We start from the raw sequence: 10463 nt of genomic DNA, 5'->3' as shown, positions 1-10463 counted from the left end.
CCATAACAAATACCATAGACTAGGTGGCTTAAACAACAGAAATTAATTTTCTTATATTTCTGGAGGCTGCAAGTTTGAGATCAGGGTGCCAGCACAGTTGAATTGAGCCTGAGGAGAGCTCTCCCCTTGGTTTTCAGATGGCTGCCTTCTGCATATTCATATGACCTCTTCTTTGTGCAAATGGCTGGTGGGGTTGGTGAGCAGGGAGTCAGTGCAAGCACACTAACTCTCTTTACAGTGGCACTAATGCCATCATATAGGCCCCACTCTCATGACCTCTACTAACTCTAAGTACCTCCCAGAGGCCCCATTTCCACATACCATCACATTGGGGGTTAGGGCCTCAACATATGAATTTGGAGAGGACACAAACACATAACCCCTAATAGTGCTCCTCCGTGTGGCTTCCCACATGGCTAGGTTGGGCTTTCATAGCATGTAGTCTTATGGTAGTCAGTCTTTATATATGGTATCTGGCTCCCACTAGAGTGCAAAAACCAAATCTGCCAGGTACTCTGAAAGCTTTGGTCCAAAACTGGCCCAGTGTCACTTCCACCACATTTTATTGCATTTTAAGCAGGTCCTAAAGCCAGCCCAGATTCAAGGGAAAGGGACTGTATAAGGATGTGGATGCTGGGAGGCATGGCTATTGGGGGCCATCCAAATAATGATTTTCCTTTTCTTATTTCATCCATTTCCCTCATATGCCACAGTGGCTCCCATGCACTTCTCTTTCTGTCCAAAATGCCCCTTCTCCTCTACTAGCCATAGCCCATCACCTCTTATCTTTACCCTTTCCACCTAATTCTTTATCACACAAATCTAAACCGATCCTGAACTGACAGGCTGAAATGGAACCAAAAAAGTCAGAATCCTTTCGTTGTGGAGGAAGAAGGGAGTCGCCATTTACACTGTCACATTGGTAATGTTTGTCCCTCACCCTTGATTAATGGAGGCCCTTTGCCAGGAGAAGTAGTGCTTAAAGTCCATATCCATTCTCAACACCATCGCTGCCTAGCTGTCCGGAAGTGTATGATCCTAAAGACTTCTATAAGGACAGTGGAGAGATGCAAACAAGCACACGCACTAGAATTTTAAAAATTTTTCCCAGGAAACAAATCTGTATTGGAGGGTGTGTAGTGTGAGAAAGAGAGGGGGGAGGGGACAGAGAAAGTACAAGAGGAAGAGAAAAAAAGGCAAGGAAATAGAGACTAAACACAAGATAAAATCATGGGCATAAAGCATAGACATTGCCTTCACCATGGTGAGTCTCCAGTAATTCTATTTACCTGTCATATGAAAAATACTTTAAAAATAATATTTCAGCCTTAAAAGAACTCCTTGAATCGAAAACTAGATGAACCCTCTAGGCTCTGAAAGCACCGTCTGAAAGTGTCTGACTCTCCTGGCTTCAGTGTGTTTATAACTTAGGCTCCCTCAAGACCCCTCCCTCCTCATGGCCCCTCCACATCTTTCCAGCTGCAGGCCTGCTTTACCCAGGTCTGATTTTCAAGAGGGACAGAAGCTGATTGGACTTAATGTTCTAGGCTGGCAGACACTTTGCAGGTTCCCAGACCCTTCGTCCAGTCAGCTCTCAGCTTGTGGGTCATCTGGTACAGAAAAGAGCCTTTTCTGTGTAAGGTTCAACTTGGACCTGCCTCCCTCAAAGAGTCAAGGGCTGCAGGCTGGACAGTTTCCTTTGAAAGGGGGTGGAGCGACTGTCAGGCACCGAAATTGATAGCTGCCATTTCTAGAACATCTCCCTAGATTCGTTTTCTGGAATTAAACCTCACTTCTTCCTTTCCAACCTAGCGACGCTTCTAAGTATTGGGAGATCATTAGCAGACGGTGTTTCATGCCTCCAGGCCTTTTTACATCCCATCTCCTTTCCAAGGAAGAATCTTCTTTCCACTTTGATTGCCTGGAAAACTACTTTTCCTCCAGGAGTGGGATCTAAGGTCATCGCATCTGTCGTCTTTCATTATTTTTAGAAGAAGAAACAGAATTTTAGGGAAGTTAAGTGACTTTTTGGATTCATGCTCATATTCAGGGAAATCTAACTCCAGATATCTGACATAAAACGCTGTAGGCATTATTCTCAGTGTGAGAAAAGGGGAATGAACCTTTCCGAGAAATGATTCCTACCTCTAGCGATTTGGAAAGCCCGAAGACCACACAGCTCCTCAACAAGGGGAGAAACGCAGGGGCTCTGCGCATGCTCAGAATGTCGACGTACAGTTTCCCCGCCCCTTCCGGCCTCAACGGAAAGCGGCTCTTCCTGCGGCCCTCCAGTTCCGCGTCCGGCGGAACTGAGCTTCGGCGCCGCAGGTTCCCGCTCGGAAGAGGCGACCAAGGCGCTTGCGGAATGTCGACATGGCGCGGTCGGGGAATAAGGTAGGAACATCTGTAGGCTTGGGCCTTGCCTGTGCCGGGGGTCCAGAAGCAGGAATCATGGGATCACGGCGGTGCCAAGGAGTGAGGAAGAGAGATCCCGGTGGTGGGCTGGATCAGTAGGGCCGGGGTCGAGGGTTGCGCTGTGAGAAAAGCTGGCGATTTGGTGTCTTAAGGTGGGAATTTGAGCCTCGCGCACTCCCCACCCCCGTCGCCTACTCAGCCCTTCCATCCTCCCACTTCCTCTCCACCGGTCCTCATCCTGCTTTCCATCCCACTCGGACCTCCCCTCCGTACCTCTCTATCCCAGCCTACCCCCGACTCCTCCATTACTTCTGAATCTGGGTTTTTAAAATCTGAGAGAATGGAAGTTAGCCACGAAACGAACCAATCCCAGAGGCCTGTAAAACTTAAGAGAAGGATTGAGTAAAATAACTTGAAATGTAAAACGTCTTATTACCTCTATAATAATCTAATATTTCGCATTTATTGCGAAAGCTTACTCTGGTGAGGCACTGATCTAACGCTTTATTCCGGTCTCATTTAATCTTCACAACAAGCCCATGAGTTGAAAACTTTTATGCCCAATTTACAGGTGAGAAAACCGAGACCTAAAGAAAGTGAAGTGATTAGCCCAAGGTCACCCAGTCCACAAGTGGTAGAATCTGAATTTGAACACAGGCTTTCAGCTTTCAGAGTCCGGGAGAATGTCTCTCTTGCTAGGAATCTATGACCCTCAGTGACCCAGGTTAATAACATGATCAATTTTTAAAATGGCATTTTCAATATAGGCAGAGCGTGGTAGTTGTCTCTGAAGGGTCTCTAGAGGGAGGTGTGTTCCAAGGACTTGTTCATTCATTCATCCATCCATCGGTCTATCCATCCATCTATTCAAAACTAGGCCCTTTATTAGGCATTTGGTATACAGATAAACAAGATAGGAGTTGGAGCAGCTGATCCCTAGTCTTCTCCACTCCCCATAGGGAAATGCTGATTAAAATGATTATGAACATATGCCACTCACCTCCTTTATTCCTTTCAGCTGCTGAAAACTTTCAGCGCTAATGAAGCAGCTGTTTATGGCAGGTGGACTTGCAGCAGAATTCTAATAGCCTGTATTGCTTCGGTGTTTAAATGAAGGGTTGCCATGCTGCTCAATTTCTTTCTCCTGGTTTTCTTCCTGCTACCAGAAGGGAGCTTGCGGTATTACATAGACCATTCTTCTGCTTCCAGATAAGAACTTCCATACTGTGAAACCCTTTGATGCCATTTTTTGGATACCTGATTCCTGGCAAAGGACCTTTAGTCCTCTGATTTAGAGTTTTTTGTTCATAAAAGTAGCTTTTATGAACATATATTAAATAGGTGCAGCAGCGTATTTGGGGACTCTTAACTTTTTAAAGGTTCTTATGCTCAGAGCATTGAAACTATGGGATGTAAATTTTATTCTCAAAGGAATTTTGTAGTTTTTTACCACCCTTTCTCCAAACATACTATTTATAATCTAGAACTCTCTTAATATTAATGCATTATGTTTAATTCTTTGTAAACTAGGGGAAAACTTAAATAGTCTTTCCTTTCCGTGTTTTGCCTTGCCTGAGATGTAACCAAATTAGAGATCATCTATAACGTCCCTGATAGGAGCTCATCTAGGTTTTTCAAACAGTTTTAGGCTCAGGAGATCATTGCTTCAGAAAACAGTAGTTCTTTCATTTATTACTTCTAAATATTATTTTTTCTCCCTTAATATGGTGTCAGATCAATCTCTATAGCTTCCATCTGTTGATCCTATTATCTCGTGGAGCTTTTTATAACACAGCTGTCAACTATTTGAGGATAACAGTCAGGTTCCTCTAAATCTTCTCGTCTGGTTCAAATAACCAGTTTTTCCTACCTGTTCCTTAGGTCACGTATTCTCCAGATCCTTCTCTAATCTGCTCATTTCACGTTCAGTTGTAATTAGTGTTTCTCATAAGATGTGATGATCAGAACTGCTCACCGTTTGTTAAGTGTGGTCTGATCAGTACAAAGCACAGGTGAGACTGTCAGTCAATGTCAAAGAATGTTAACTCTGGAAAATATCTTAGATCTCATCTAGTCCAACAACTGCTTCCTGCCTCCACAAATTAACAGTGAATTTAAGTTACATGCCCAAGAATTTAGCTACTTGGTGATAAAGGTGGGACTGGATCCCAGGTCTCCTGGGATCTAGTTTAGTTTTGTTTTCTTTTTAAACCATAAAACCTGTCTTTTCCTTCCTTAAATTTACTACACCATTGATAGGACTGAAAATATTTTGGAGGATGGAATGGGGTAGGTGTGTCTGTAGCCATGTCGTACTGGTGACATTTTATAATGTCATTTTATAATCCACCCTGAAATTGACTGCTATTTGTTCAGGTCTCCAACCCAATTCAGTTAAACCTTGGTTGCCAAATACAAAACTTTACATGTATCCATTTTACTTTTAGTTTACGTTTGCCCTATTTCCTTAGTCCCCTACATACATGATTGCTAGCCAGTGACCAGGTGTCTGTATTTATGTGGTTTCCTCTGCCTAAAACTGCCCTTGTTTACATGACGGACTCCTACTCATTCTTTTTTTTTTAACATCTTTATTGGAGCATAATTGCTTTATATGTTGTGTTAGTTTCTGCTGTACAACAAAGTGAATCAGCTATATGTATACATATATCCCTATATCCCCTCCTTTTTGAGCCTTCCTCCCACCCTCCCTATCCCACCCCTCTAGGTCGTCACGAAGCACCGAGCTGATCTCCCGGTGCTATGCGGCAGCTTCCCACTAGCCATCCATTGTATATTTGGTAGTGTATATATGTCAGTGCTACTTTCTCACTTCATCCCAGCTTCCCCACCCCCAACCATGTCCTCAAGTCCATTCTCTACATCTTCATCTTTATTCCTGCCCTGCCACTAGGTTCATCAGTACCGTTTTTTAGATTCCATATATGTGTGTTAGCATATGGTATTTCTTTTTCTCTTTCTGACTTACTTCACTCTGTATGACAGACTCTAGGTCCATCTACTTCGTTACAAATAACTCAGTGATGTTCCTTTTTATGGCTGAGTAATATTCCATTGTATATATGTGCCACATCTTCTTTATCCATTCATCTGTCGATGGACACTTAGGCTGCTTCCATGTCCTGGTTATTGTAAATAGTGCTGCAATGAACATTGTGGTACATGTACCTTTTTTTAAAAAAATAAATTTATTTAGTTATTTATTTTTGGCTGCGTTGGGTCTTCGTTGCTGTGTGTGGGCTTTCTCTAGTTGCGGCGAGGGGGGCTACTCTTTCGTTGCAGTGCGCAGCCTTCTCATTGCGGTGGCTTCTCTTATTGCAGAGCACGGGCTCTAGGCACGAGGGCTTCAGTAGTTGTGGCATGCGGGCTCAGTAGTTGTGGCTCACAGGCTCTAGAGAGCAGGCTCAGTAGTTGTGGCGCACGGGCTTAGTTGCTCCGTGGCTTGTGGGATCTTCCTGGACCAGGGCTCGAACCCGTGTCCCCTGCATTGGCAGGCGGATTCTTAACCACTGCACCACCAGGGAAGCCCACATGTGTCTTTTTGAATTATGGTTTTCTCAGGGTATTTGGCCAGTGGTGGGATTGCTGGGTCATGTGGTAGCTCTATTTTTAGTTTTTTTAAGGAACCTCCATACTGTTCTCCAAAGTGGCTCTATCAATTTACATTCCCACCAACAGTGCAGGAAGGTTCCCTTTTCTCCACACCCTCTCCGGCATTTATTGTTTGTAGATTTTTTTGATAATGACCATTGTGGTTTTGATTTGCATTTCTCTGATGATTAGTGATGTTGAACATCTTTTCCTGTGTTTGTTGGCACTCTGTATGTCTTCTTTGGAGAAATGTCTGTTGAGGTCTTCTGCCCATTTTTGGATTGGGTTGTTTGGTGTTTTGGTATTGAGCTCCGTGAGCTGCTTGTATATTTTGGAGGTTAATCCTTTATCAGTTGCTTCATTTGCAAGTATTTTCTCCCATTCTGCCTACTCATTCTTTAAGGTTCACCCAAGGATCATATCCAGGAGGCTTTTTTAGCCTCCTTATCCGTCCTCTCTCCCTTCCACCAGCCTTGGGTGGATGCCCCTCCTGTGTGCTCTCTTAGTGTCCACTGTATACCTCGGTCATGGAATATTGTGCTGGTATCATTTATGTGTCTGTGTCCCCTACTAGAATGGATTTGGTGTCTTAGTCTTCACTTTAGATTCCCAGTTTACAAACTGATTCAAATTATTGGAGTGTATCATTTTAGCATATATAGATTGTGACAGTCACCTATTGCCACCAAAATGCTTTATAACAGACTACACCCCAAGTCAGTGGCTTACAACAAAAGCATCTGTATTCATACTGTGGGTCAGCATATCAGGTGCATTTGGTTTGATGTAGAATATTTTGGGCTCAGCTGGGTTGGACTTAGCTCTAGCCTGCAGATTGTTTTCAGATCTACTCCCCATGGATTTGTGCTCAGGCTCAGGCCAGAGGAACAGCAGCTACTTGGAGCATGCTCCTGTCCTGGCAGATACTTTCTAGCTTTCAGGAAATATCAGGACTATTTAAAATTTCTCCATAGTGAAAATTTATGTGCCTTACATACACTCTCTAAGTAGAACACCTCCCTTCCCTTTATCATGCATACCCTGAATATCTATGGGTGAAATAAGTAAACGACATCTCTTTTTCTTCTTTTAATGACCATTAATAACATTTTCTCACATGTTCTTTGGGACTTTTTTTCCAGGCAGCTGTGGTGTTGTGTATGGATGTGCGTTTTGCCACGAGTAACTCGGTTCCTGGTGAAGAATCCCCATTTGAACTAGCAAAGAAGGTGGTGACCATGTTTGTGCAGCGACAGGTAAGATTCACATTGGTCTTGAGCTTGTAACTCGTGGTTTAACTGCTTGTTGCTTCCACTTAATAATGCAAGATGCCAGCCTCTTTATGTTGTCCACCCTCAGTGTTCTGGAGAAGCTGAGGGGTTATTCTTACATGTACTCACATGCTACCACTGGAGGCTGATATGTTTATCTTTTCTCGTTTTGGCTCCTCCACTGGATATTACAACTTTTATCAGAAGCAAGAGGCAATGTGATGTTTAAGTATGTAAACTCTAGAGCCAGATGGCCTGGGTTTGAATCCTTGCTCTGCCATGATACTGACTAACTTTGCAATCTTGAATAAGTCTTTCAACTACTTTGTGCCTATTCCAGTTATCGTTTACTGGTTACAAACTACCCTCCCCAAACTTAGTGTCTTAAATGACCTGAAAAAAATCATCTCACGGTTCTGTGAGATGACTGGGCGTGTGATTGGGTGGTTCTCTCTGAGGCCTCTTGTGCAGGTGTGCTCACTCGGTGGCTGGCGCTGAGTCACCTGAGGGCTCGGTGGGGCTATACGTACATCCAAGGTGGCTCACCCCTGGAGCTGGTAGTTATGCCTTCTGGGGGCTGTGAGCTCAGCTGGGGCTGTCGCCCAGAACACTTAACTGCGGCCTCTCCATGTAGCTTGGGATGCTCACAGTATAGCAGTTGGTTCTAAAAAGGAGTGTTCCAAGAGTGGGTATTCTAAGAGACCTGCTTATGTGGCTTTTTATGACCTACCCCTAGAAATGCCAGAAGGTCATTTCCACTGCCTTCTATTAGTCAATCAGGTCGCTAAGCTATCTCACATTCAGTGGGGTGGGGAGGGGGCGGGAATTAGAGTCCTCTATTGTTTTAAGGGGTAGCCTCCAAATACAGGGAGAGAAGGAATAGATGGAGGCCGTCTTGAACACTCTCTACCACGGTGCCTCAGTGAATATCTCTAAGATAAAGTACTTAGTACTTGACGTATTGTAAATGCTGTATGTGTTTTTATTATCATTACTACTACTACTACCATTATTATTAATTTCTGCCCTTTCTACCTGGTCTGACTGCTACTTTTGCGAAGTCCATGAAGTCCTTCATTCACTACTCCTCTGGACACGTCTGCTGTTTTTTCTGGGTGTTGCCTTTTCTACTGGGCACTGTTACCTCCCACCTGTCATCCTAGATTTTTACAAGTTCTGATAACCTGGAGTCCTTAATATCTCAAAGAAAATGAGGATGCTTCTAACCCCATTCTTGGTTATAGTAATTTGTGTTGGTTGTATTCAAGTAGTGCTGCTGTGCCCTAACGTAGTATAGATTTTTTTTAAAAAAGGGAAACAGTGCTTTCAGTTTTTATTTTTGGCTCTGCCCCTCGCATGGGAGTTGAAGTGAAATCTGGAAGGCCGGGAGACAAAACCTGGTGCCGCTCTCATGCTGCATTCAAATTTCCTCCCCTCTCCTGACTGAGGTTTTGTTGTCGAACAAGATTACCTTGCCTTAAGATGAAGTCTTGTGTGGGAGGCGGCTAGAATTCTAGCTGGCCTGCCGCACTGGTGTGCTGGAAATATTTGAACCCCAGCAGCTGGGACCTTCCCTCCATGTACAACTGGCAGTTGCAGCTGGAGTTGTTAAGACTGTTAAGACTGGGGAATTTAACAGACCAAACAGGTGAAGAATGACAGAATTCCATCCTCTGCCCATGCAGTGTTCTTTTTACTGATACAGAAGGCTTCTGTTAATAAGTAGGTGGGAACAGGGCTGCCTTTTGTGTCGCATGCTATTTCTTGTTTTCATATTTCATTATGGAATGCTTCATAAAAGAAGCAAACTGAGAATAATATGATGGAAAGTGGTTTTCCCATTGTCTAGAACTACAACAGCCCTAAAGTTTTACTATATTTGTTTGATTTCTTTTTCTTTTTTTTCTTAAAAAATAAAATGTTAACTTATAGCTCCTTGTGTATCCCCTCCCAACCCTTTTCTTTCCTCTTCTTCCCCTCCTTTCCTCAGAATTTTCATAGTTATTACTGCACATACTTTATACCTTGGATCTCAGTGTATCTATAAATAGTATTTAGTATTGTATGAAGCTCTCAAAAGTGTATGTAATAGTATTATTCAGTACATATAATTCCACAACTTATTTTTCTCAGTCTTTTGTTTTTGAGATTTATTCATGTTGGTAAACATTGAACAAATTTATTCATTCTTTTTTTTTTACTAGAGTGTAATATTCCATTGTATAAATATTTTTCAGTGTGCTTTTGCATTCTTCAGTTGATGGATAGTTAGTTTTCAGATTTGCCCTGTTATAAACAGTGCTGAAGTGAACTGGAACTTTCTTGTCTCTTGTCTCTTTGTGTACATGTGCAGGAACTTCTCTGCAGTATATATACCTGTAAGTGAAATTGCTGGGATATAGAATATGAATCAGCAATTTATTTTTAATCTCTGTAAAATTTAAACTTTGTATAGTCATTCCAGAAAGACAGACTAAAATCGTTTCAAATGATACATAATTAGTTTTCACTGGGAATTAGAGTCTGATTTGGGTGGAAGCAAATCAAAGAAACTAATCAAGAGTAGCTACTGCCCTCCCATTCCTCCACCACAAATTGTGCTGAAAGGATGGGAACTGTAGTCAATGAAAAAGTCTGCTTAGAACCTAGGAATTATCATTGCTTATCAGTCCCACGGACCAGTTAGCCCAATATTCTGTTGTTGACGGTGGCCCCAGGGACCTGCCATAGGGAGGTATGGTTGTCTTGCTCCCTGAAGGTTAGATATCTAATGGTTTCCAGGTGATATTGTATGATTTCAACCTTCTAACCTGCTTCTCTAGGTGTTTGCTGAGAGCAAGGATGAAATTGCGTTAGTCCTTTTTGGTACAGATGGCACTGAGAACGCTCTTGCTGGTGAGGGCCAGTATCAGAACATCACAGTGCACAGACACCTGATGCTACCAGATTTTGACTTGCTGGAGGACATTGAAAGCAAAATCCAACCAGGTTCTCAACAAGCTGACTGTATCCTTTTTGAACCAGAGAAGACTCTTAAGAAATTTCCTTTAATCTGGGGAATTGTAATCTAGTTTGGTGAGGTTTTCTAAGAGTCCTAGCTCTGAGTATGTGGATGTTTTTGGCTCTGAGGACACACGGAGGTGATGTGTGTTAGGACTGAATGTG

General features: G+C 42.9%; 2 protein-coding genes across 6 annotated transcripts in view; one reads left to right on the top strand and one right to left on the bottom strand.

Moving 5' to 3' along the window:
• MREG (melanoregulin) overlaps nucleotides 1-2229 on the bottom strand; it is a 140538-nt gene extending 138309 nt beyond the window's left edge. For 2 of the 3 annotated variants that reach the window (XM_073807294.1, XM_073807297.1), the window contains exon 1: nucleotides 2146-2229. The gene's annotated coding sequence lies outside the window, so the exon portion shown is untranslated. The remainder of the gene's footprint in view (nucleotides 1-2145) is intronic. The other variant, XM_073807299.1, reaches the window with a different exon arrangement.
• A 48-nt stretch (nucleotides 2230-2277) lies between these two features.
• XRCC5 (X-ray repair cross complementing 5) overlaps nucleotides 2278-10463 on the top strand; it is a 98266-nt gene continuing 90080 nt past the window's right edge. For all 3 annotated transcript variants that reach the window (XM_073807291.1, XM_019938960.3, XM_019938959.3), the window contains exons 1-3: nucleotides 2278-2394; nucleotides 7170-7283; nucleotides 10121-10304. In XM_073807291.1, coding sequence (XP_073663392.1) covers nucleotides 2374-2394; nucleotides 7170-7283; nucleotides 10121-10304 — 319 coding nt within the window. In that variant the 5' untranslated portion in view covers nucleotides 2278-2373. The remainder of the gene's footprint in view (nucleotides 2395-7169; nucleotides 7284-10120; nucleotides 10305-10463) is intronic.

Source organism: Tursiops truncatus, chromosome 7 (assembly GCF_011762595.2).
Source record: "Tursiops truncatus isolate mTurTru1 chromosome 7, mTurTru1.mat.Y, whole genome shotgun sequence".
Taxonomy (NCBI): domain Eukaryota; kingdom Metazoa; phylum Chordata; class Mammalia; order Artiodactyla; family Delphinidae; genus Tursiops; species Tursiops truncatus.
Note: the sequence above shows the minus strand (reverse complement) of the source record. Positions and strands in the feature narration are given on the sequence as shown.